This window comes from Canis aureus, chromosome 14, assembly GCF_053574225.1.
Source record: "Canis aureus isolate CA01 chromosome 14, VMU_Caureus_v.1.0, whole genome shotgun sequence".
Classification (NCBI taxonomy): Eukaryota; Metazoa; Chordata; class Mammalia; order Carnivora; family Canidae; genus Canis; species Canis aureus.
Window position 1 is genome coordinate 32,530,748 of NC_135624.1, and position 27,799 is coordinate 32,558,546.

At 47.7% G+C, this 27,799-nt stretch overlaps 1 protein-coding gene across 2 annotated transcripts in view; it reads left to right on the plus strand.

The window, feature by feature from the left end:
- Positions 1-27,799, plus strand: part of TG (thyroglobulin) — a 249,030-nt gene that overhangs the window by 100,864 nt on the left and 120,367 nt on the right. For both annotated transcript variants that reach the window (XM_077847310.1, XM_077847311.1), the window contains 2 exons: positions 1,301-1,363; positions 26,364-26,498. In XM_077847310.1, the coding sequence (XP_077703436.1) occupies positions 1,301-1,363; positions 26,364-26,498 (198 nt within the window). The remainder of the gene's footprint in view (positions 1-1,300; positions 1,364-26,363; positions 26,499-27,799) is intronic.

Genomic DNA, 27,799 nt, shown 5'->3' on the forward strand with positions numbered 1-27,799 from the left:
ATGGAGGCAGACAAGGACAACAGACAGTGCCAAAGTGTGTCGCCGTAGAAGGACAATGTTAAGAGTGAATAATGACCTGCATTTGTTGAGTGCCTACCGTATGTCCAAAGCTTTACATGTACCAGCTCATCTAAACCTTACAGACCTGAGACAGCTATGGTGGTAGCCGCCTATTTTACAAACAAGGACATCGAGAACAGGGAGATGAGGTAACTTGTCCAGGTCACGCAGAGGGAAGCATCCAAGCCAGTCTTGCCCTGGGCAGCTGACCCCAGAGCCCCGCCCTTGACTGCCTACCATGCCCCCTGCAGCTGAGCAAGGCAGGGGTTTCCTCATGCATTCCTAGTTTAGGCCACTGGGAGAGAACTCTGATGGGGCTTTAGGTCTGTTGAGGGAGAGAGGTCTGTTCAGGGGGAGAAGAGGATAGTTAACACTATGGATCACCAACTCAGTATGCCTGGTTTCTCATTTAATTTTTACAACATCTTCTTTTATCAATGCTGACACCAGGTCTAGACAAGTCAGGTGACTTGTCCCTTCACACTGCTTCTACATGGCACATGGAGATCCAAGTGCAGGTCTGTCTATGCTCAAAGTCCATGCTCTGTCCATCCCGCCATGCCACGTGCCATGAATACCTGCCACTTACTGAGCTCTTGCCCCATGCCTGGCACCATGTTATCTCCTGTCATCCTCACGGTCATTCTCAAGGTAGATTGTGTTATCCTCATCGTGCACATGTGGAAATAGGCTCAGAGGGATGAAGTGCCTTGCCCAAGTGAACAGAGTCAGAGAGTGATGGCCATAAGCATGTATGCTATCCCCAGCCTGTTCCCCGGGGACATGACAGGACTGCACTTGCTCACCCCCAACCTCACTGCTGGCTTTGGTCAGTGACACGTGTGCAAATGGGGTATGTCCCCTGTAGGCAGAAGCCATAGAACAAGAGGGAAGTTTGCTGTGTTCTCTTTCCCTGCGGCAGTATCATGGAAGCAAGGGGCATCCCACCCGGACCCCATCCTTCACTTGGGGTCCGGGTGGGATGACAGAGCCAAGCCCCAGGCCACCTCAGCAGACACAGAGTGTGAGGCACAGACCATCTGAGTGGTGGTTTTAAGCCGCTGAGATGGGACTGTCACCTTGACCCAACCTAGTCTCTCCTGACCCATTCAGGGTGTCTCCAGGAACTGAACACAGCCTGCCTGCCCTCTAGATCCAATTTCGCCATCACCACCATGAACCTCTATTAATGCCTTTGAGGGTATAGGGGAGCTAAAAGGCTGATTCTTCTTCTTTTCAGCTGCTCGGAATGATGCTCCCAGTTTTTGCCCTGTGGTGACTCCACCTTCCCTTCCAGAGAAAGGTAAGTGCATTGTCTTTTCCACCTCCCTGATGAGACAGCCATCTCACCTTCTCTTCTTCTCCTCTTCCCTTAGTTTCACCCAGTGGCGGATAGCTCGCGGGACCCTCTCATAGCCATTTATTTGAGCTCCTGTCAAGTGTGTGCGAGCGTAGATAGGGCTATGCCAGCACCACGCCCATTTCACAGTTGAGGAAACCAGCTCCCAGAGAAGAAATGCCTTCCTTGACCAAATGGTGCCACCCGTTGGAAGCAGAGGAGGGATTAGTCCAGTTCCCACACTTTTCATTTCAAGGATTGTTTTTACCCAGCCAAGGAATGACTGGACCTGTACCATCCTGGAGCAGTGTTAAGAATGGTGGCACTTATGTCCCCAAAGGGGAAGGACTAGCTATCAGTGCAGAGGAGTGGGGGCTCACAGCCCTCAGCCCACCGGGTGGCCTGGTGACATCTAAGGCAGGGCACCAAGCCTGGGAGTATGGCCCAGACTGAAGCTGCTGCCCCCTCCCGCACGTTGCACGCAGCCCCAGCACCGCATGTCCCATCTGGTCATCAGGCCGCAGGAAGCGTGGGGAGTGGGCGCAGTGGAGCCATCCCAGAGGGCGGTGAGCTGGGAGCAGGGCAGGTGAGCGTGGGCCTCAATTCACGTCCTTATTCTCCACGTCCTTCCCTAAGTCAGGAAATGACTCCCAGGGCCCAAGCGACATTAATTCCTGTCCTGTGACATGATGTCTGAGGAGCTCCAGACATCTGTCATTATGGTCCTGCCTAAAGAGTCAGAATATAGCTTGTGTAGGAGGGAGCCATTTAGCCGAGGCTGTGGCTAAAAGTATAAATGTCCTCAACCCAGGTTGTGAGTTTCTTCCACCCAGTTCAAAGAGCTAACTTTGGGGATCATGTGCACACACATATATTTTTTTCCCCTGCACATTCTATATGGAATTACATCTGTGTCTCAGCACCTGAAGACCTTCTGTCCAGGACTTGGGGTGCAAACACCACACGTGTACGATCTGGTGTCAGCTTTTAGAAGTACCATCAGGTAGGAGTCACCATTGGCCAAGAAACGCATGGTGGACCGGGGCGCTTAGGGAATGTCAACATACCCAGGGCCAAGCAGGGAATCTGTATCCCAGCCAGACTTTGGTCAAGGTTGATGTCAATTTTTATCAAGATCCTATAAAGGCAATTGAAATAACCAAATTGTCTCCAAAGATTTATGGTTTAAAGAAACCCAGCTGGTCCCTGGTCTTGCCTCTACTGCCTACCATTTCTATTTCCAGAAGCCTCTGGAACTGTTAACTCTTAGAGCTGTTTTTTGTTTTTTTTTTTTTCTCCCTCTGGCCTCTCTGTTTCTAAATAACACAGAGATCCTGCCATTCTTTGATTTGTCCGTCTTGGAAGCAACTGTCTTCCCGCCTTGATGGGGGAGGACTTGAGTTTTTGTTTTTGCTTTTTTTTAATCACCGTCTCCAATTTTACCCCTGCATCTGCAACATGTAGTCATGTTAGACTTGGGGTCAAAACCAAAGTGAGTGTTATTTGTTCCATCCACGTATATATGGCTCCCTGGGGAGCCCCCCAAAACAAGAACCACCTCCTATTACCATTACCCATCACTGTGTGTGGGCAGCTGACCCTCCTGTTTCCGCCCCATGTCCCACACCAGCCTTCCACAGGACCTCATCCTTCTTGGGCTTCCCGGGGCGCCTGTGGAACAGAAAGGTCAAGTCCATACTCTGCTCTGCAGGCACCTGCATCATTAGCTCCTCCACGCTGACGTGTCCCTCAGCACGCCTCCCTCTCCTTCCCCTCACTGAAAAATTTGTTGAATTCCCTTATCTGCTCTTCGCTCATTCTTGTTTCCTCTTGTTATCTCTGCGGGTCTAGTCGTTTCAAGTTCCTCTACCTCATTTTGTAGGAGGGAGAGAGGAGAAATGTGCCGTATCTAACTAAATGGGAAAAAACATTCTTTTTCTTTTTTTTTTTTTTTTGTTCAATGGGACTTTTATTTTTTTAATAAATTTAATTTTTATTGGTGTTCAATTTGCCAACATACAGAATAACACCCAGTGCTCATCCCATCAAGTGCCCACCTCAGTGCCCATCACCCAGTCACTCCCACCCCCCACCCACCTCCCCTTCCACCACCCCTAGTTCGTTTCCCAGAGTTAGGAGTCTCTCATGTTCTGTCTCCCTTTCTGATATTTCCCACTCATTTTTTTCTCCTTTCCCCTTTATTCTCTTTCACCATTTTTTATATTCCCCAAATGAATGAGACCATATAATGTTTGTCCTTCTCCGATTGACTTACTTCACTCAGCATAATACCCTCCAGGTCCCTCCACGTCGAAGCAAATGGTGGGTATTCATCATTTCTAATGGCTGAGGAATATTCCAGTGTATACATAAACCACATATTCTTTATCCTCATCTGTTGATGGACACCGAGGCTCCTTCCACAGTTTGGCTATTGTGGCCATTGCTGCTATAAACATCGGGGTGCAGGTGTCCCGGCGTTTCACTGCATTTGTACCTTTGGGGTAAATCCCCAGCAGTGCAATTGCTGGGTCGTAGGGCAGATCTATTTTTAACTCTTTGAGGAACCTCCACACAGTTTTCCAGAGTGGCTGCACCAGGTCACATTCCCACCAACAGTGCAAGAGGGTTCCCCTTTCTTCGCATCCTCTCCAACATTTGTGGTTTCCTACACCTTCTTTTTCAAAACTTTTTAGCATTTCAAGAAAACTCCATTTTGTCCCCTGCTCTGCACTAAGCATTCGATCTTCACACAAACCTCAAGAGACAGGTCCTCTTTTAATATCTGTTAGTTGCAGAAAATTCAAGCAATGCAGAAACATAGAATAAAAGAAAATCACAGGGTTTCTTTCTTTTTTTTTTAAGATTTATTTATGAGAGAGAGAGAGAGAGAGAGAGAGGGAGAGTCAGAGACACAGGAGGAGGGAGAAGCAGGCTCCATGCCGGGAGCCTGATGTGGGACTCAATCCCGGGTCTCCAGGATCATGCCCTGGGCCAAAGGCAGGCACCAAACCACTGAGCCACCAAGGGATCCCCAATCACAGGGTTTCTTAGAAGTCATGTCACCTTAAATATTGCTGTATTTGCCTCTCATCTCCTTAGGCTTATTCTGTGGTCTGAAGTAGTTGTAATCTCTCTACAACATTGCTCTTTTATGTTTACCTAATAGAGCATCATGTGTATATTTCCAAATTGTTGTAGATCTCTCTAAATCATGCATTGGTGCATGCATATCTTCCTTCCTTCCTTCCTTCCTTCCTTCCTTCCTTCCTTCCTTCCTTCCTTCATCCACATTCCTACTGTCACGATAATCCCCATCTGGTGAGGAAGAAGCAGGTACAGACAGGTCATGTCTGTACCAGCGATGGTTTCTGTTCTATTCCATCAGGTAGGCACAAGGCCCTTCACTAACTCATTCCTCTCGTTTCGGACTCTTGATTGTTTATGACTCTTCACCTTTCTGGAAATGCCATGATGAATCCCTGAGTACATAAAGCTCTTCCCAAAGTCTAGGTTACTGGGGGGTGGGGGTGGGGGTGGGGGGTCACATTCTCCAAAGCAGAATTACCGGGTTTAACAACTTTATATTTTATATAAAATATTTTATATAAGATATAAATTTATTTTTTATATAAAACATTTTATATTTTATATTTTAAGACTCTGGGTTTGTGTTGCCAAATTAGTAGCCAACAGTTGTTCTTCGTGGCATCCTCGCTAGCCGTTGAGGGAGTTTCACCATCTGACTGTGGAAAAGTGTCCCGTGAGAGCTGAACCAACCAGGGCAAGGTTACCTTCAGGTGACCCCAGTGCTCCCGCTCTGTTTTTGTGATCGTGTGTATTCCTGGGACTTGAGTTACCATCTCGAGAAAGGACGTAGAATTTTGCTTCCCCCTTCATGCATGCGGACCGCAGATCTGAGTGGAACTTTCCAAGGCAGAATGACATGTCACGGTATTTTTAAACAAGTGTGATTTTGACAAGTGTGATGTAAAATCAGGAGGGATGTCAGAGCTGGCGCTCCATCTGTGCCTCGAGTTCCCAAATTGGAATTAGGCGTCTGGGCATCTTCCTTGGCTGGGAATCGGTGGAAGGTGTGGGGGCACATTTCTGCCTCCATGGTACCGATATGTCATGTACATGGATTGTGTGTGCGTGGGAGTGTGTGTGTGTGCACGCGTGTGTGTACACACCACGTATGTGTCAAATGCTCATCTTTATGCACTTTCTGTTGGGGGAGAAAAGGAAATATTTATCAAACACCAAACATTTTACAAATCCTTTAGCGCTCTTAAGACCTTTGGATGGTAGCAAGGTCTGACTTTCAAATAAGGGTACGGAGGGTCTTTGAGGTTAAATGAACACCTGGGATTTGAATCCCCATGCATCTAGCCCCCCTCTGAGTTAGATGAGAATATCTGGTTGGAGTTTTTGGAAAGAGTGCCAGAGATAGACTTCCAGTCCTAGACTTATCTGGACATCTAATGCTTGGCCTTGTTTCTTGTGATGAGTCGGTACGAATAAAGCCACGCATTCAAAGCCTCTTTGAAGAGGGGATTCTGAGACCCTGATTGGCCAGTGGGGATGGCGTGAAGGGGAAGTTGACTTCTGAACTCTCACACATCTGTCTGCGGCACATACTCTGTACTAGGGCACTTCGTTTATGTTGCTCCACGGAGGTGTCTAACACACTAGCCAGCTTGAAGATGGCAGGAGTTTGTCAAAAGGCCAAGTTTCAGAAAGCCTTTCCTTCAGACAGAGTGGTTTGTGTGTGCAAAGGCCCAGGGGCACAAAATAGCCTGGGGCGTTCAGACATTGGAGACTTTTCCATATGGTGGGCATAGTGCCATCAATGAGGTGAGGCAGGTAGATGAGCAGTAGAAAAAAGCTTTCGTTTGAGCATGGAGCCGGCAGGAGACTCTGTATTGGGTTTGGCACTTGACCTTGGTAGTCTCTCTTGGGGTGATAGGTAAGGAGGAAAGTGGTAGTGAGCTCAAGGGTGACCAAGTCAGACAAATGTGTTAGGGCAAAACACTTCAGTGTAGTTAAATTCAGCGAATATGTGTAAGCCAGCCACCTTTTGGGTAATGGGTTCTGAATTTTCACTTACATTCCAGAAAAGGCCCTGTGCTGGGGATCAGAGGTCTTGATTGCAAAGATAGGAGCCCACCTGCTGGTCAGGAGGAAGGCACAGGAAGTCAGAATGTTAGGCCTCCCCACTTACCACAGTGGGGAGGCCTCAGGAAGTTTCCCTCAAATTCACTGCAGACAGGCAGGGAAAGCACCACAGGTGTGGGTTGGCCATACTGGGTTGTAAAGAAGGAGGGTGCATTTGTCAGATGCCAAGGTGGGAATAGGACGTGTCCTGGGTAGAGGGCAGTGCACGAAGAAAAGGCCAGGGGTGTGCATCGGCACCGTATATGCAGACAAATGCAAGTCCCTCAGGATCACGGAGCCAGCAAGCAGCAGGAAGAGGCTAGCTGGGGGACAGGGGCCACTAAATAGAGTGTTTCAGGTACCACATATCCGTGAACTGCTTTACGCAGTTGCACGGGGAGCTTTAAAACTATTTGAAAGCTCTCCTTTGGGGATGTGAGGAGGATGTATTCGTGGATGGACAAGCTCGATTTCGAGAAAATGTGGGCAGTTGTGTCATCTGTGTACACAGTACCATTTTACTCTTTGGGGAAAATAATTGTATCTTTTTTAAAACCAATGAAACAGTAATGGTGTTATTTCTTTATGAGAGAACAACATCTGATGCTTCTTAAAAGACCCACAACGACCAATCCAGAGAGGATGCTCATGGTTAGCAGGAATCATCTTCTCAGGCCTTGGAACCTGTCTCCTCCCTCTCCTGCATGCTCAAACATGGGGTATTTGGAGTGCAAATCAGAGGAAAACATGGAATATGAGTCTTTGGAAATCTGTATCTGTGTTCTAAGTTCATTCACCTGAGGCAACTGCCCCTTGGAAAATGCTCCAGCCTTTGAGCGTGAGGCCCCTCAGAGCAGCAGGTGCGGGAGGTCTGTGAGTGCCCTTGCAGCTGGGAGGGTGTAGGTGGTGCCGAGAAACATGCCTCCTTCTGGTGGGCCCAGCATCCCAGCACCTCTCTGTATGGCCTCCTGGAGCTCAGGGACAACCACCAGCCCCAATTCCAGGTGATGGAAGTGGCTGCACATATGGTCTTTTGGATCACACAATTATGGTCCATCAACGTTGTCTGCCTCGCCTCCATCCTTTACCGTCTGCTGTGCCAGTGGGTTGATGGAATTCAGTTGATCTTTTCTGCAAATGTTTTCCATTAAGCTGGAGAGTTGTGTGATCCCAAAAAATGTCAGTGCTGGCAGGGAGCGTGCACATCATCTAATTGAGGGAAACAACAGGACATGGCGGAGCCACGGGCTTTGAAGTCAATCCACTCAGCTTCCAGTCCTATTCCAGCTCTCACCCACCAATGCCTGGGGCCATGTTTCTCAGCCTTGTGATGCCTCTGCTTGCCTCTTTGAAATGGAGATGATGGTAGAAAATAAGACAGATGAATCTAGTAGGCTTGTGTTGAACACTAAGTGAAGTACCATGCTCTGCACAGAACCTGATGCAGAGTGAGTATTTAAGAAATATCAGCGATAATTCACAAATCTAAACCCATCTTTCTGTGGAAGAAGAAACAGGCAGAGAGAAAAAAATGACTAGTAAGTCACAGCCATTAACTGGCTTAATGGGCAAAGCTATAAACTTTTTTAAAAAAGATTTTATTTATTTATCCATGAGAGATACAGAGAGAAAGACAGAGATGTAGGCAGAGGTAGAAGTAGGCTCCATCTGTGCCTCGAGTCCCTGTGGGGAGCCCAATGTGGGACTCGATTCCAGGACCCCGGGATCACGCCCTGAGCCGAAGGCAGACACTCAACCACTGAGCCACTCTGGTGCCCCCAAAGCTATAAACTTTTATATATATATATATATATATATATATATATATATATATATAGAGAGAGAGAGAGAGAGAGAGAGAGAGAGAGAGAGAGCAGGCAAGCTGGGGCACTGGCAGAGAGAGAGAGGGAGAGACAAAGAATCTAAAGCAGACTCCTTGCTGAGTGTGGAGCCTGATGCGGGGCTTGATCCCATGACCCTGAGATCACAACCAGAGCCAAAACCAGTCAGATGTTCAGCTGACTGAGCCACCCAGGCACCCTGACTTTAAAAATTCCTCTTTATTGGGTTATTATGTCAATCACTGTGCTAAGTGTTTTCCATATTTTAACCCTCACAACTGCCCTATGAGGTGTGCGTGATTGTGTCCATCTTACAGATTTGGAAGCTCAGGGTCAGAGAGGTCCAAGGTCACACAACTGGTAAATGGGAGAGCTTGGATTCAAACCCAGTTCAAATTCAGATCGAGTCTCCCCACTGAATCTGCTGACTGTTGTCGGTTGAGTTCCTCGGGAATTAGACTCTGCGGGTCATTGTTTAGGGAATGGTACCCACAGAGGTGGGAAGGGGAACGGGAAGGTGCACGACTGGCCGGAAAGAGGAAAAGGTCAGCTGCAGTGTGGTCTCAGTTACCCTTTCAGGGATGCTAAGATGACCTTCGAAATGTCTCTGCCATCACGTAGGTCACACGTGGATGTGGGCATGACCCTCTGTGGGCCGGTGTCCCCACAGGGGCTGACAACAGGTCCAGCCTGCCAGCAGCTCTCCCAGCCGCTGGGCAGACGGGTTCATTCCTGACATCAAGTGTGCACCCCAGGGGTGGCAGACATTAGTCTCCCCAAGGGTGCATTTGAGGGCACAGTAAGTGCTAGTACAGACTGTGCAGGTGCATTGTCACCTTCCTTTGAGCCACTAGACCAATGGGTGACACAGTGACCCCCACAAGGGCTACTTCGTAATCCTTTTGGTCCTGGGGCTGAAAGGCCCAGGTGGTCAGGCGTCAACTCCAAAAGCTTGTGTCACTTACATCTTTCCAAATACGCAGAGTTTCCGTGCACGTGCACCCTGTCGAGGGGGCTCACGGCACATAGCATGCAGCTACTGCATGAGACCTGCTGTCCTGGGATGAGTCCTGAATCCCAGGGACCCACTCCCGTCCCCCAGCAGGGCGTGCAGCCGGGATGCTCCACTGCCCAGGCAGCTGCTGTTGGCAAGGCTGAGCATGCTCTGGGCACAGCTTCAGAACCAGCAGCCTGTCTGGACCTCTCCTCTGAGACCCAGGGGCCGAGACGCAGAAGGACACAGCTAGCAACCTGGGCCCACAGCAATGGCAGATGGCAGGAAAACGGCGGGGCCTCCTCCTAGTGAACCTCTATGGGGCTCACTTGTCCTCCGCTCTGAGCTAACGTCACCACCTGTGCCTCTCCACCCCTCACCCTGCTTTGTTGTCAGCTGTGAAATCTTTACACCCATTTACTTCTAGAATATCTGTCTGCCCTTTCCTCCAGAAGGGAAACAGCACAGGGCAGGGGCTTCATCTGTCTTACTCACTGCTGTCGTCTTAGCTTCTAGAAACTTGCCCGACACCCAGTTAGCACTCACGAGGTATTTACTGAATGAATGAGCGTACTGGTTCTTGCTTGCCAGATTTTGCACTCCCTGAAACTGAATTTGTAACTTATGGCTTGATCTTTCACACCAGGCGCTCAGTGTCTGGTACGCAGTAGATGCTCAATATTATTTCACTTATAATTGTCAGGTTTACTGTGTGTCTGTTCAGTTTGCCCTGGGTCAGTATATAAAGCCAATAGTGATTCAATTAATGTTTGTTGGAAGGCAGGATAAATGGTGGGGTATCAGAAGCTGCCAGGAGATGGGAATCCTTTCTTTGCACTCCTTAGATGTATGATCTTGACCAATTTAAGAACCTTTCTGAATCTCAGCTGCCTCACCTGTAACATGGAGATGGTGATGCCTACTCTCAAAGGTGTTGTTATTAGGCTTGAAAGAGACATTATATGGAAAATTCCTTCATCCAGTGTCTAGTGAAGGTTGGCTTTGTTGGAATTCCTAAATTACTTCAAGTATTGCCAGCTCAAGGGGATCCCTTTCACAGGTAATATTTATGAATGTTGCCTCATGCGATCCTGAGATTATACTGTACAACCCGAGCAGCTGTACATAGTCAGCCTGGGAGGCACTTGAATGTTTGCTGAATGATTGTGTCTTAAGTCCTTGTTGGATCTTAGGGGATGGAGAAGACTTAAGATTTTCTTTAGAAACTTCTTCCTCAGGACCAGTTTTGTACCTAGCCTATCAAAGATTCACTCAAATTTAAGGGAGATAGAGCCAAAAAGAAAATATGCCAATTTAGCACCTACCTTTTGGGTTTGGTCATTCAGACTTCAGCTTGAAAGATTTTTTTCAAGTCTCTTGCTTAGCTATAGGAGGTATTTATTTTTTTATTTTATTTTTTTAGCCTGAAATCAATCAGATACCACATGATAAAAAATGTGAGATGGAGGGAACTGACTTTTGGTTTTACCCAATTTTCTTCCCCTTACTATTTTTTGCTATTCCTGGCCTTCAGCCCACTCTGGGAAACTCATAACTTCATGCTCCTCAGCACTATGCCTCCCCTCCGGAACTTCCATCTCAAGGCAGGGCTCTATGATGAAAGAAGTGGTTTCTTTTTCCTACTCCCAAATCAGTCTTACTTAGCTAGCCATCATTAGTAGAAGCTTCTTGCTTATTTACTGTTTCATTTCCTAGGGCTCTGCGAGAGAACTCTTGTCAAACCTGATGGAGTTAACAGAATAATTCACCCTAAGGTGAAAATGATGGATATTATTTTTATGATATTTTCTACAAGAGTTTTCACGTTTTAACAAGTAGAAACCAGAAAAAAATTATTCCTCAGACCATTTGACAAGTATTGGGAGGAAATATTTTCGATAGTTTGCCTTTCCTAGAGCCCTTCAAGTCATTCTATGTAGCCAACTATGAATTAAACCATCCCTGAATGCAGTCCATCAACAATGGGAGATTTCCTCTCGTTTCATGGATTATAATAATATTAACTTGATTAAAAATAGTAATTTCATGTTATACATGGCTGGTACTATGTAAGTTTTGTTTTAATGATCCTCTGGTCATTCCTCATTTATTCTTCCCACTGGTGAGTCTCTGCTCAATTCCCTGACCTCCTTGGAGGATCTGGATTTGATTTATGAAGGAAGCAGTCACCTTCTCTCCTATGTGTGCAAAGTTCAGGAGGTGAGAGAGCCCAGCTCAGGAGGGACCAAGGGAAGGCCTCAGTATGTATGAGGTGTCTAGCGTCATGAAGGGACCAGTGAGAGATGAGGTGAGAAGGGGATGAGGTCAGAGAACGAAAGGAGAAGGCCTCGGTGGTCTTACTGTGATGGAGATTGAGGTGATGAACTTCCTGCCACTGGAGTATTCAAGCATGTTGGAGATGCCTTTGCTGTGTGAGGAGGTGGCTTAAATGACCTCTAAGTTTCCCTTTGGGTTTTCTATTTCTGTAATTCTAATGATTGGCCCAGTTATGCTTTAAGGTGTGGCTTTTGTTTTTCTGTTTTTGTGATAACTTACACATAGGCCAGCAGGTTTTTGGCAGATGTTTGTAGAAGTAGGAGCAGTGAAGCAGAGAGACTTTGGCTTTGGGCGAATCTGGGTTTCAATTCTAGTTCTGTTCTTACTCTGTATGATCTGGGGCAAGTCACGTCACTGCTCTGAGCCTGAGTGTCCTGAAGGCAGATTTCTTAATATCCCAGCATCCACTAGTGACTGGGGGATTTGAATGGAATCATGGATGGAAGCACCCAGCACAAAGCCTGACACACACAATATGTAACTGATAGTGGTGACAGCCACAGCTGCCCTTACTGCTTCCACACCTGGAGGGCCAGAAGGTCTGAGTGAAGTCTCAGGAGTCTGACTTCTGGGGTCCAGACCAGCTGCATGACCCAGAGTGAGTTACCCACAGTCCACTGAGGTCAGGCTAGCCTGCCTGAAGCTGTTGTTCAGCTTCCAGAGAGAGACTTCTGCATTATTGGAACTACTTTGCTCAGCTCATATTGGTTCTCCGTATGCATTTATGTCTCTGACCTTCTGCAGTTTGACCCAGCACCCAGGATCACATGCAATGATCTCAAGAAAGAGGAGTTCACATGCTCTCAGAAAACCCCATCATCGTACTATCTACCAGGTCGCCTTTGTATGTGGGAGGATTTGAGGGGGTCCACCTGATAGGAGTTGCACTTCTTAGAAATCTGCTGCATCCCGAGGCTTTGAATTTCCAGTAGGAATTTTGGTTGTGATGAACTTAGTAATTTGTTAGGAAGACATGCAGGGAGGGTTGCTCCAAGTCTGGTTTCATGTGTGTCTTTTTCTTACTTAGAAATTTTCTCTAGCCGTGTCCTTGAAGTTAATGGTGTAAACGATGATTATTCATCAACCCGCAGCTCATAACCTCAACAGATGCTGGACCATTTTAGATGCCTCTGGAAATATTGGCCTGCAAAGAGCATGCCACTAAAGGGAACCACTTTATGTCTGAGGTTGAGTCATGAGGAGAAAGGGGTAACTGTGGGGAAGTAGGACCTGGGAGGAGGTGTTCTTGGTCAAGTCTTTGGTTTGCCATCCATGAGCTGTGATCATGGCTGTGTCATTCATTCACCACCTCTGAGCTTCCATTCAGCCCCTTGAAAATAGTAATAGTGATACAACTGATGGACTCATTTGATGAAGTGATTAATCTTGCAGTGTAAATGAAATGCTTCATAAACTGGAGTGCACCACATAAAAGTGAGATGTTATGAAATTGGTGGGCCATTATTTGTTTCGTAGATGATTAGTTGATCACGTATCTACTCTTTTAATAATTATTTACTGAGGTCTTATAGTGAATAATTATAGTATTAATATTTATAGAGATAAAAAAATTGGTATCCCATTTCTTTATTAATCAAGGAACTTCATTAGTTCATTAAATACATATTTATGAATTGGGCAGTTCATACAAAATAGTGATATCATTATTCTTGTGTAGCACATGGGATGCTTAATAAATGCCACCTACCACTATATTACTATTTTTATTGTTAATAGTTTTATATACTATTATGATTGGTCTTGGAGCAGCAATGAAAAACTGAGGCAGAGTTTTTGATCTCCAGGAGCTTATCCTTTAACAGAGAGATAGAAAACAAGGAAATTGCAATGTAGTGTGTTACTGGAAGAGTAGAAATATTAGTCGGGGGCAGCCCTGGTGGCGCAGCGGTTTGGTGCCACCTGCAGCCTGGGGTTTGATCCTGGAGACTGGGGATCGAGTCCCACATCGGGCTCCCTGCATGGAGCCTGCTTCTCCCTCTCCCTCTGCCTGTGTCTCTGCCCCTCTCTCAGTGTCTATGAATAAATAAATAAAATCTTAAAAAAAAAGAAATATTAGTCAGATGGGTTGGGGGTGATGGTGGAGGTGGGAGCCTTTGAAGGATTGTAAAGGAAGTGACATCCAAATTGTGTCTTGAAGGATGATAGGAGTTCATTATAAGGTTAAACTCACTTCATCTTATAAGTGCATGTTGAATGAAAGGAGTAGTGAACAGTCCTACAACATAGAGTGATTTGCTAGACTTCCAGATGTGGGTTTGGGATGGTAGGGAACAGACTGATGCGAGCTGTAGCTGAAGGGGTGGGTAGGATTGCAAGGAACCTCAGGGGCCATGTTTTTTTTTTTTAATTTATTATTTTAGGGGCCATGTTTTTGCTAGAAATTCAGAAGGCATGTGTTGGAAGAGTATTGGCTTATAATGGTAGAACCTGAAATTTAGACATGAAAGAAAATTTATCTTAACTTTCCTTCTGTGATGTCCTTTCTAGACAGATATTCGGTCTATTGGATACCCGTCACGGACAATGTTTAACATTTCAGGCTGGGGAGTCCCATGGGTAGTGGTGCTAGTTCTTGAGACAGAAAATGCAAGAAGGGAACCAGATGAAGAGTGTGGGTGAGGATGGAAGTAAGAGTAAGTCTTCGTGCTTTCAACATGCTGACCTCAGGATCTCTTGGGGACATCTGCTGGGAGGGGTCCGGTAAGCATGGACTGTCTCAGCATAGGGCTTGGGTGAAGCCTCTGGCCTGGAGATAATCTGATAATCATCAATGTGTCAGTATTTTAAGTCATGGGGAGAGTGAGATCGCCCGTGGAAAGTGTGTTAGATATCAACAGTAAAGGTCAAGGACAGACCCCTGCAGAACAGCAGCATTGAAGGGAAGAGCAGAAGAGAAGCCAGAGGAGGCTTGCTGGTGGTGCGGGATGTCATGGAAACCAGGGGAGGGAGATGTGACCAGCAGTTTCTAGGAAAATGGGGATGGACCGCAGACATTCCTTGGGTTAGCCATGGAAAGCACTTTGCAAATGTAGTGGGATGATGAGGGAAAAAATGATAGTGGTTTGAGAAAATGGAAACTATAAACTTTTCCTAAGAATGTTGGCTCTGAAGAAAAAGTAAGAATGACATTGACAGCTAAGAAAGAAGGTGATGCATTCGGTGGTACCCATCCATTTCTAGGTCATGAGCCACCCCTGATGATGTATTGAAACAGAATCCCCACCCATGCATAACAGATTTGGTCTATATTTGCAGGGAAATCAGCCCCTAAAATCCAAACCCTGAGTTAAGAGATGTGGGTTAGAGTAACATGTTGTTTGGGGGCCACATTTGAGTATGTTTCTATGCTAGGAGTAAAGTGTCAGTTTCTAGGGATAGGCTGAAGGCAGAGGAGGGAAGGGAATGAGGCTGGACTGGGGGTGTACTTGGTTGTGGTTGCCCCTGAGGGGGTGAAAAAGAACTAGCTCTAGAGCACAGATTAGGGAACTGGCCATCCTTCCTCCATTTAGGAGAAAGAGAGAAAGATGGGGTGGTTCATAGAGAGTGGAGAGGGAGACGCAGAGTTGAGGCCAATGTTGATGACAATCCGTCTTTTTTCTAAAAAGCAAGAAGCTGGGTACCTGCTGAGCATGCCCGGTCCTTGATGACACGGGCCCTTTGCTGGATGGAGCAGCAAGCACTGGGGGCAGTGGTTGCAGAGACTAGAAGGGGGCATGGACTAAGGTTCCAAGATGTAGAGGGTTCAAGTGAGGATGGAGAGCCAAATGTTGGGAAGGTGCCAGTCTGTCTGTGGAAGTGTCTCTGGTCATGCTCAGCTGACCAAACAAAGCTGCAGAGAAAGCAGCTCCTTGGATTAATCCAACTGGGAGGAGAGACAGTTGAGGGCAGTGGCAAAAGAGAAGGTGACAAGATGGACCAATGGGTGGCCTGGCTCACAATAGACCAATGAAAGGGGATAATGAGGAGTGGGGAAGAGAATGGAATCCCAGGGAAAGCCAGGAGCTGGTTTAGGTGGGATCAAGTGTAAAACTGTTGGACAGAATGGGGATCATGGATTGAACAGCAAGTGGAGCTTAGGAAAAACAAGATTTAAATGGCCTTGGCATCCAGCGCCATGGCAGGATTAGGGTTGGTTGTGGAGATTCTTGGCTGGAGTGAGTGGACATAAATGTCTCCAGGACTGAAGAGGGCAGGAAGCTGAGACCAGAGCGATGAGCAGACCCTTGTAGATGGTAAGGCCACCCAAGATTTTAGCAGGGGTTGGGGTGCAACTGAAAATTATAGAAAAGAATTTGAAGAATGTGGGAGAATGACCAGGCATCTCCAGTTGAGGGTGGTTAATGAAAAAGACTAGAACTTTCCATACTCAGGAGGTTGTGACACAAAGCAGGGGAAGGAGCCATTATGACCATGGTAAGGGCCCATGTTTTCAGGCCACAGTACTGGAGAGGGAAGAGGCAGGGTCAAGCATCAGCTGTGACAGCAGTGGCATAATTTCAGGGATCTGGGAGCAGCAGGAAGCTGGACCTGGAGCCAGGATAAGGCCACGTGGATGTGAAGAAGACAGGTGGGCTTACATTCTACTACTGGATTGGAGGCTTACATTGTACTCTGGGACAGCTCATGGTCGCCAATTTTTTGTTCTACCAAATAAGGATGATTTTTATAAAACAAAAGCAAATGGATCATCATCATTTTGTAAAAGGACTTGAACGTGCCAAGTCAGGAAGCACGACTGACAACAAACCAAAAAGCGTGATATTTTGCCTTCCAGACGGTGTCTCTAGAGTAATCCTCATCTCTGGAGAAAGTACAAAACTCCCTCTCAAGTAGCCTGTTGCAGCTTTTGGTCCCCAGAAAGTAGAACACCCCCCCAACCTACCCCCTCCCCACCCCAGTCCATCATGTCACATACAACTGCAACCCATGACCCTTCTAGACCAGTGCTGGCAAGCCATAGCCTGCAGCCTATTTTTGTATTACCCATGAACCCAGAAGGGCCTTGGACATTTTTAAAGGACTGTATAAAAATATAGAGAGAATACGCACTAGACACCAATGTAGCCAGCAAAGCCTAAAATATTTATTATCTGGACTCTAACAGAAAAATCTTGCTGGCCCCTGGCCTGGCCTGAAGATCTGTTGTCTTCTGTGGGCTTTATCCTAAGTCCTTGAGTTACTTCAGTGGATCTTTTCTGGTCCTCCTGGGCCACATGCCTGAAACCATGCCCTGCTGTGTGACTGTCTAGACCAGGGAGGTGAGGCAGTGTCAGTGTCATATCAGGACTATTACTGTTCATGATTTGGTTGAAAATGCCCTATTTTGGAAGCAAAAGCTTATATGCCCTCATGCATCGAGCAACATGGCCCAGAGGTAGGAGCTCTGGCTTCGGAGGCTGAGACACAGGGCGTCAAATCTCTAATACGTGTTATGGAGCACTTACTGTGCACCAAGCATTTTGTAGGGATTGATCCGTTCAGCCCCCACCCTGTGTCCAGTGCCCACTGACTTCTTCATGCCATGACTACATGAGGGATGATGACATCTCCATATGTAAAACCCGGTGAGAAGACCAGCCCTGGCTGCCTGCCCCCACCCCCAGGAGGGCTAGAAGCATCAGGAGTAAACTGAGACCCTTAACATAAGGGAAGCTCTGCCCTAGGACACAGGTGACACAACTCTTCCAATATATACATGGAAACAAGATAATATTTAAAACTGAGAGTGTAATGTACCCAAAGCCAGAGCTGGCAGCTGGCAGGAGTGAGATTCAGTCAGATGGAGGGATCCAGAATGATCCCTCTCTAGAGCGTGCAGGGCCACCCCTCTGGTTCACCTCTGAGTACATGGCCGATCGTGGAAGAAATAGAACAATCCATGTAGCACCTTGTAGTGTGTCTAGTAAATAGGAGATGCTTCATATTAATATTAGCCGTTGGAATAGGGATAACTTTACACGGTAAGAATTATCAGGATTGGCATTTCTGTGTCAGAGCACAAGAGTGAGGCACAGCAGGCTCTCCGTGACTCAAGGAAAGGATGTTTCTTACTGACCATTCGCTTACTATATTCCTCCGCTAGGGCTGCCATAGCAAAATACCATGAACCGGGGGCTCAAGCAATGGGAATTTATTCTCTTGTAGCTTTGGAGGCTGGAAGTCCAAGATCAAGGTGTTGGCAGGGTTGGTTTGGTCAGAGGGCCACAAGGGATGGCTCTGTTCCAGAACCATCTCCTTGGCTTATAGACAGGCATCTCCTCCCTGTGTCTTCACATTGCCTTCCTTGCACGTGCCACTCTGTGTCCACACTTCCCCCTTTTTATAAGGGCACCAGTCGTTTGGGATTAGGGACCATTCTAATGATCTCAATTAACTTGATGACCTCTGCAAAGACCCTATTTCCAAATAAAGCCACATTATGAACTCCTGGCGCTTAGGACTTCAAAGTATGAATCTTGAGGGGACACATTTCAACCCACAGGACTCACTGTAATCCTTTGGCTAAGCTCTTGAGATGCAAAGGGAAAGATGAAGGCGTGCTTGCTGGAAAGCTAAAATAAAACCAAAAATAGGTATTTGGAGGCTGAACAGAAGTGAATGTGTCTCTAGGTATTTTTCTAGTGTTAAAAATGCCAAAAGAGGCCCAGTAGGGTCTGCTGTAAGTGTAAGGCATTTCTCTCTGGAGAAACACTGGACCAACAGGCGGCTCTGGGCCCATTTTCATCTTTCAACTGATCACAAGGTAGCATGGCTCTCTCTCTCCCTCTCTCTGTTATCAAAAGGACATCTATTTTTTTCTGAGTGCTAACAAGGGCAAGAACAGCTCAGTGTGATGTGGTTCCCACTCGAAAGACAGTGTCTGCCGAGAAATCAGGAAGTCTGACTGTGAGTCCCATCCCATAATGATGGCACATGGGGATCTTCCCACCAGTGAGTACTCATGGCCGTGAAGCTGTGAAAGCAGGACCAGAGAGTCTGTTACATTCTTCTCACGTTCAAGGTCATAGCAGCTTGCTGGTGACTGAAGCACTCTTCCCTTCCTGCTCAAAAAGCTTCCACCGTGCATGTTTGACCCCAGCCAGCCAGCCTGGGCACGGGAACCATCTCCAACATCCCTCATGCTTTCTCCATTTTCTGCACCCAGCTCTTTGATACGTGCCAAGGAGCTGGAAGGAATTCTTTCTCATTCTGATTGCACAAAAAATAGGAAGGATCCTGTGAGCCTTGGGATGCTTTAGAGCTTGCGCTCATCATTATCTTTACTCTTGGTGATTCTTCAGAAAATCCTAAGATCTTTTCACGTTAAAAATGGGTCTGTGATTATTCGAATGTTGGAGAGGTGTTTGCTACTGGTTTGACATTTCTGCACTGGGATGTGCTTCAGAAACACCAGGAAGCACTTTCCCAGTTTTCAAGTGAGAGAGAAAAAAAAAAAAAAAAGACGACCAGAGCAGAAACTTTGGTTTCTCAGCCAGCCAACCACAGACCTATCTCTCCTGTAGCCGTGTGGGTCTGCAGTCGTGTGTGTGTGTCTCGTTGGGGGTTGGACTGGGGTTAAAGCTATTTTTATTGGTTAAAAAAAAAAAAAAACCTCTAAGCCTTGAATTCAAAATCCATATTTCCACCTTTAATTGGTATCTGGAAAGAAAGACAGGAAGGGGAGGAAGAGAAGAAAAAAAGAAGAAAAAGAATGAAGCATGATTTCCATGTATTTGAAAATAGTCTAGTGATTTTGGTTTTACTTAGTCTAAGTTAAGCAGGAATACAGTGCTTTCCAGAAGGGAGCAGAAGTACTTCGATATTCTCAGAAGCCGGCCTAGGTCAGGGTTGCAGCCCACGCTGCCCCAGAGTCATAGAGGGACCCACCCTGCCACCCCCCTGACACCTGCTTCTCGGCTGCCCTCGGCCCTCCCTTTGCTCTGCCCTCACCCACCCTCCACAGCTCTGCGATGCACAGTGCAATACAAGGCTGCAGGGCTGAGCTGGGGTCAAATGCTGACTAGTTGCCCCTTCGCTCTGTGGCCTTGGGCACGTCATTGGCCTTCTCTGAGACTCGCTTTTCTCCCCTGTAAAATAGGGATAATATTGCTCATCTCTGGAAAGTATCGTAAGATGGAATCAGATCATCTTGCAATTTATAAACACGTAATGCCTGCCCACTAGCTGGTGACGCTTGTTGCTGCTATGTGCCATCACAGAGGACAGAAGCCATGTGACATTCCCTGCAGGGCCACTTTTTCCCCTGTGCTAATGGACTAGCAGCATCACTTACCTCCAGGAACATGTTCTCTGTGGCCTTACCACCTGAGCCATGTGATACTTAGCTCTTTATATATGAAAGCGTTGCCCGGACTCCTTCCCACCACCATGAGGGGTGTGGGTAGAGAGTGGGAGAGAGTGCTTTTGGTGCTGGGGCGGAGGGCCCAGGAGGGGAAGACAGCACAGCCCCGACCCTTCCCCCGTGACTGTGAGGAATGCTCTGTGACCTTCCTTCCCTGTGGCTCCATGCCCCCTATCTGAGATAGGGGTCTGGGTGAGAGTGGAGAGCATCCAGGCCCACCCTATAAAAGCAGGGGGCACGATGATGCTGGACAACTAGTGGAAGTGCCCTGCCCACCACAGGTTTGCCTGTTTCCTGGAGGATGCCAGTCGGTGAGCGTGGCCATCAGATTGGGAGGTGACCCCGGCCCTAGTGTGACAGCGGCCTGAGAGGGGCAAGACTGGCAGGAGGGAGACCCATCTGGGTCTCAGTTACTGGAGTATCAACAGGTGCAGTGGAATTGGCAAGGCCAGAATCTGGATGGAAAAGAAGGGACGGTTTTCAGAGAGCCCAGGCAGGAAGAAGGAGGACAGGACAAGGTGAGGCCATGGGAGGCCAGGGTTTCTGGGTGGGACATGGTGGTGGCAGGGCAAGGAGGAAGAACACGGGGGTGGGGATAACAGTAGGACCAGGGGCCATGAGGTTTCATATTGGGTTGTGCTGAGCTCATAAAACCTTGTCTCTATATTCAGCAGCAGGTCTGCTGTGGAAACTGAGGCCCAGCAGCTAGTCAGGCAGGCACACTGTCCAGTTCCACTGTGCCTAGGACCAGATCGAGGACTCAGGGGGCCAGAAGGCAGGGGTGAGGGGCCGATGGGCGGGCAGCAAGGTGCCCTGGGACCAGGCTGGTGGGGCAAGGGGAGGCAGGCGTGGTGAAGTCAGGGTATCACTGGCTCCTATACCACTTAGGGAGCTCCCCTCAACCCCGACCCCCCAGTACTTGGGTCAGGCTCGGCCTCCATAGCTCTGATAAAACAGTGACAGTCCTGCCACGAGAAGCCACAGCGAGAGCAGAGGTCGGGGTTTTGGGGGGTGGCTGTGTTCACCAAGCTCTGCGCCCCGTGCCTGCCAGTCCCAGATCACAAGTGACTCGTTTCTGGCTACCACGCCAGGACGGGGAGGAGCTCATGATATTCCCATTTTGCTGATGAGGAAACGGAGGCTCAGAGGGGGTCGCTCAAAGTCGCAGAGCTGCGGGCTGGGGAGCTTGGGATAAACTCCAGGGACTGGCTGCTTCATTACGTAGGGCTCACATATGACCTACGCTCAGGGCCAACCATTCCTTACAGCTCCTTGATGTGTTCACCCATCCTCTGGTTTCAGGCAACTTCGGGGCAGGCCCATCATCCCCCCACCCCCCTCCCCGCCGCCTTCTCCCCTGGGGGCTGCAGGATCTCACACAGCCAGAGAGCATGCAGGGCGGTGAGGTCCTGGGTACCCCAGGAGGCATCCGTTCTTACCAGGCCGGACAGTCCTTTTAGAGGTGCCAGCCATCCTCTTCTCTGGTTAGTTCCCCCTCCTGCTCCCCTTTCTCCCTGCTCTGGAGGAAAGGACTGATTTCCCAAGGTCTGACTCAAAGGGACTCAGAGTAAAGGGGGCTGAGGATGTCAGCGGTCATGTGTCATTCACTCGGAGGCATTGTGTTTACGAGAGTGGGACTAAGGGAGGTGTTTAACACAAAGGTGTGATTATTTAAATAATTGAGTTTCTCAGAGTGGTTAAGGAGCTTGCCCAAGGACACGCAGCAGCAGCCTAAGTGAGGTTTGAACCCAGAACGGTCTCTTTTCAGGAGCCTAAGCTGTTTTGCCCATCCATTATGGCCACATCGGAAGAAACCAAAAGGAGTATTTCAGAGGCCATGTAGGGCCATTGTTCTCAACGTGGTCATGTGTCAGAGGTCAGAGTCATCCGGAAAGCTAATAAGGAGCACAGAGGCCTAGGCTCATTGACATGGGGACAGTGCCTGGGCTTTGGAGTCCGTACCAAGTTCTTTGAGCCATTCTGATATTCTCCAGAATTTGAGAATTACTGATGGTAAATAGGAAGGATCCTAAGCATTTTACCCAATTAACTTATTTTTCCAGGCTTCCTCTGTTTTGCTATCAGGCACAGTGTCTGGAATGTAGGGGGAATTGTTGACTGAATGGATAAATACAGAACTAAATCGGTTACTGCAGAGGACTGCCAAGCCAGCCTCACCTGCCCAGGCAGGTCCCTGCTGTACCTGTGCTCTAGATTGGGCCCCGTTACCAAAGGAGCCACATGGAGAAGAGCCTGCCTCTCAACCAGGTCTGTGGGTTCCATTGAGTGAGTTCAGGATCCCGTTGGAAAATAAACACACGCAAATAGCTTTCCTTTACTCCAACAGTAGCCCTTTTAAAAATATAACAGGGGAAAAATATTCCATTCTGTCCTTCGTGACATCAAACATTAAACATAATAAAATCCAAAATCTTTTTCTCAAGTTAGTTTTTGACTTTAAGGCCATTCCAATCAATATCCCAAAGGAGCTTTTAGGAAACTTGATAAGATGGCTCTGAATTTCATCGAGTTGAATAAATAACCCCAAATAACCAAGGAATATTTTATAAAGAGAAATAACATGGGAAGGCTTTTCCCATTTGTTGGTAAAATGTATTACACGGTGACTAGTTTAAGCAGCGGGAGGGTCGAGCTAGAATTTACAAAGAAATGAGTGAAGAACACAAGGTTGGGGCACCTGGGTGGCTCAGTTGGTGAAGTGTCGCCTTCAGCTCTTGGGGTCCTGGGATTGAGCCCCGAGTCGGGCTCTCTGCTCAGTGGGGAGTCTGCTTCTCCCTCTCCCTCTGCTCCTCCCCCTGCTTGTGCAGGCACTTTCTCTCTCTCTTTCTCTGTGTCAGATAAATAAATACATAAAATATTAAAAAAAGAAAGAAAAAGAAAAGGTTGACAAAATTCACTTATAGAAGTATTTAATTTGATGAACGTGGCATTTCAAATTCCAGGGGAGATGATTTTTTCCAAAGTAAGCGATGCTGGCATTGCAATCTGTCAAATATATTTTAAACCAAAGAGAAAAATGAACGCTAATGAATATGGCACAGAGAGCAGCCCTTGGGCAGGCCCGAAAGCAGCTACCACCGCGCTCATCTGGAGAGGAGGGCTGGCAGTGAGGTGGAGCACGGTTTCTGAACCTGAAGGAGCTGGGCTCCAGCCCAGGCACTGACTCTTATCAGCTAAGCCCTCTGGGGCTGTTCCTGGATCTCGTGAATGTTAAATGCACTGGTGCTGCCCGGTTCTTGGCAAATAGTAAAGTCCCTCGAAATGCCACCAAGACCCCCTAGCTTTCCTGCTTCATCATCTTTTGCATTCACAAAGAGCCTGGTCTCAGAATTTGCATGAGCTGCGTGAACCCCAGATGTTGGATTCTGCACAACAGCAGTGGCTGGTCCTGGGTCCCTGCCAGCTGGGGGAAGGGGACAGGAAGAGGGTGTGGCAGAGACTTGGCTCCAGGCCCCGGGATGGCGACAGACGAGCTCTCACTTTGGAGACGAAATTCACCCATCAATTATAGCGCTTTCCCCCAGACATCAAGCTAAGCACGGAGTGCGGCCAAGGCTTCCATTTTAAGACCATAATTGGCAAGTTTGGTCCTAAAACCCCATCATACATCTTCTGTGAAATTGCAGTGTCCCCACCATCTAAAAATACTCAGCTCCGTTTGGTCACGCTGCAGAAATGCCACTTGTACTGACCATGAAAATAGTAATGCGTGGAGGATGCTTAAAGATAATGAAAGCCCAGCGTCTATTGCAGGGAAGCCAGACCCCAAGGTCAGAAAGACGTGGCTCTGGATTCTGAGGACGGCCCCGCCGTTCCAGGACAAGTATGGGTGTTCACCTTCTCTGGCCGGCTCCATCAGAAGTCTGGAAACAGTATTTGGCACTTTCTTTGGATAAAAAAACCCCTTTTGTCTTTCTTGTTACTTTCTTTTTTTAATTTTAATTTTTTAAAGATGTTATTTATTTATTTGACAGAGAGAGAGAGAGCGTGCACAAATGGGGAGCGGCAGACAGAGGGAGAGGGAGAAGAAGGTTCCCCAAGGAGCCCAAGGCGGGGCTCAATCCCAGGGCGCTGGGATCATGACCTGGGCCGAAGGCAGATGCTTCACGGACTGAGCCACCCAGGCGCCCTTCTTTTTCTTTTCTTTTCTTTTTTTTTTTTTTTTTCAAATTAAGAAGAAAAAGCACGGTGCTAGGTTGTTTTGCTACTTTATTTGCCATTCTAAATTTAGTGTTCTGGGTGTCAAAGGCAGTTTTGAGATAAAAATGACAGGCTTCCTCATATAGCTAAGAGCATGGTACTGTCCAAGAAAAAGACATCTTCCTACCTGGGGAGAATTTTTCAGAAAGGGCACTCAGCTGTTTAGGAAGCTTGGAGGGGATGAAAGGAGCACTGGCTGGGAACCAAGAGGCCAGGTTCTGTCTCTCTGGCTTGGTCATGGCCAGCTCTGTGTTCTTGGAAAGCCACGTAACCTCTCCCAGCTTCTGACTATATGTTTGTGGAGGAGGCCTTACAGCCCCTACCCCACCGCTCATTCGGCGCTTGGATCTTGAAGCTCCCTCCATGGGGATCAGATGTAATGACGGTTTGCATTTGACTGAAGACCCTAACACAGTGGAGTGACACCCTTAAAGCACTTAGCTGATGAGTGGCAGCACTTTGTAAACTGTAAAGCGCTACACCTACACCAGTGTTCATCCTGCTGCTCTCCTGGCACAAAGGAAATGCTCACAGGTATTTGTTAGAAGCATACACTGCTGGGGTCTTCTGAAAAAAAAAAAAAAAAAAGAAAGAAAGAAAGAAAGAAAGAAAGAAAGAAAGAAAGAAAGAAAGAGTAAGTAAATACCTAGATTTTTCTCCAGTAACTCTAAGGATGCACCCACTGAACAGATCATGAAGGTGCCAGGACCAGCACTCTGGGTGATCACACAGGCCTATGACGGGAGGCAGCGTTTTGCCCCCTTTCATGCTCTCTGTGGACAGAGGATGTGCCCGTCCACCTCCACCCATGGTCCCTCCTCAGAGTAGAAGCTCCAGGTCCCTGTTCAGGATACCTCTGTCCTCACAGGGGCGCTGGTGCTCTGGCAGGACTCTGTACCTGTGCCAAGCTATCTGTCAGGCAGCAGCACCTGGACGTCCCACCCTGTTGGTGGACCAGATGTATAGATTGTGGGAGCAACCCCACTGAGCCAGGAGGGCATGGGCTGGGTGCATGCAAGGACCAAGTTTCATGGTTGCTTCGCCCCCAAAGAATGGCACTCTTGGGGGACGGGTAGGGGGCTGTGGCAAGCCCAGTTAACCTCTCTGTGCTTCATCTCATTCATCTTTAAAGAGGATGTCTTAGCTGCCGTTTTCCTGGAAACAAGCTCAGTGATGGAAATTTGCATGCAGGAAGTTTCATGCGTGGGGGGCTCATGGGAGTGGCCCCTGTAAGGAAGTGCGGGGGTGGGAATGAGCAGGGGGAGAGGTAGGACTTCCAGGCCCAGCAAACCACACGGCCCCGTGGATCCCATGGCGAGCTCTGAAGCGGCGCTGGCCCTGCACCGTTGTCCCGTCTTGAGGCAGGTGGCTCGGCCTTCGCATACCCACATGGACTAGTTTCAAGACACACACTGACCCTGGGAGGGGAAGCATCTCGCCAAGACCACAGGCAGTTCCTGGAGGGGACTTGGCTGGGAGCCTCCAGACACGAGCTTCCCGACACTGGGGAAATGAGAGGCTGGGTCCTGAAAGGAGGCCCGGACAGCACACCACAGCTCCGCTATGGAGGACAGTGGTCTTTTCTCCATCTGAGGCTTGGGGAGGATTCTGGTGTGTGGGAAGCACTCCACACAGCATCACACAACAACCCTGACACATCTGATTATCACTGTCCCTTACCTTCATTCTGATGATTGCCATGTAACGCCTGCATTATGATGCTCGCCTTGCCATTTTTTTTTTTTTAGTCTTTTGAGTTCTGTGAGTTCCTTGAGAGAAACAGCCATGCTTTTGTTATCCTTTGTTTTTTACCTTTCTGTAGGTTTTTTACCTATCTGTAGGCTTGAGCACAGAACATGGCTCATAAAAACTCTTGATAAATCACTGTAAAATGGGAAACTGTTTCAAGGATGAGGTCACATGAGAATGGAGGCTGCAAGGAGGATGCCCTGGTGCTGCTTTCTGAAGGCACCAGGTGGCACCCCCTTGTCTTCATCATCAGAACACAGGTGGAGGCTGTGTGCGACTAATGTCCCCTGCTCTCTCTCCTAGTCACTCTGGGCTCCTGGCAGTCCCTGGCTCCCTCTGCTGTAGTTATTGACTCGTCCATCAGGAACTTTGATGTTGCTCACGTCAGCACTGCCACCACCAATGACTTCTCTGATGCTAGAGACTTCTGTCTGCTGGGTAAGGGAAGTTTCCCACCGCTCCCCAGACCCGGGTAGGGTGGTTGCATTGGGATGGGGCCTCACACAGTGCTACTCAGGATCCTAATCTCAGAAACACCTGGGAGACCCCAAGATGACCTGGAGTGCCAGAGAAGGGAGACCCTGGGTGGGTCCTTCTCTGCACTCTCCTCATCCTCCTGCAGGAACAGCCCATAGTCAAGGTCTCCAATGGGCTAAGCCGGCTGGAAAATGAGCAACATTGAGCCAGATCAGAAGACGATGAGAGGAAGGATCTAAGGGGCTAGTCTGAGACAGAAGAGATGAGCAGAAACTATGACTTATATTATAGATGGGCCATCATGGCGAGGAAGAAATATAGTTGTCCTGGCCAGGCTCTTGGGGCAAAGCTAAGGCTTATGGGTAAAACTCAAATTTCAAGAGACATTTTTCAATGCAATATAAAGAAGCTTCTAATATGCAAAACTGTCCACAGAGGTGTATTTCTTTTAGCGGGTTTCCGGTTACTGGTATTTAAAAAAAGTTTAAAAGTTTAAAAGTTAGATAATGATTTGTTAGAGGTGTTCTACAAAGATTTTAACTTCTGCAAGAGCTTGAGATTGGATAACATTTGTACTCCTCCAATTCTTTAAGTCCATGAATCATTTCACCTTCAAGGTTGGATAGCAATATGCACATATTATAGAAAGGGCCACGTATAGATGTATAGGTTGTGCACTGTACAACTCTGAGTACTGCCATAGCACAGAGTGGGCTATGAATAAGGCCATTACCAAGTTCATAGCTTTCCCAAGTGAATGAGTCAACACCATCTTCACAGCTGTTCTTAGAACCAAAAATCCTGAATGCTTTGAATAATTTAAATTATCTAGTGCAGGACCTGGTACACCTGGGAAAGGACATAATCCCTGGTGGAAAATAGTGGATATAATAGGGGAGCTAGAAAGGGAGCTGAGGCTAAAGAAGAAGGCAAGGGCTGGAACATGGAGAGCCTTGTCGGGTATGACTTAATCCAAGGCCAATGAGAAGGCATGAAGTTGCTTCAAACAAGGGCACGACAAGAGCATATTTGTGAATTAAACTCTCAAAAGCTTGACTTTTGTGTGGAAAATAGATTGATGGGAGAGTTAGGTTCTCTCCAAACACAATTCTAGTCCCAGCTCCTGGCAGTGTCAGGGATGTATAGTAGGTGTTCTGATGAATAAGTAAGTGATTGCATGGATGAATGCATGTATGCATGGCTGGATGAATGTGTGGATGTATAGATGGACTCATGGTTGGATAGATGGATGGATGCATAGA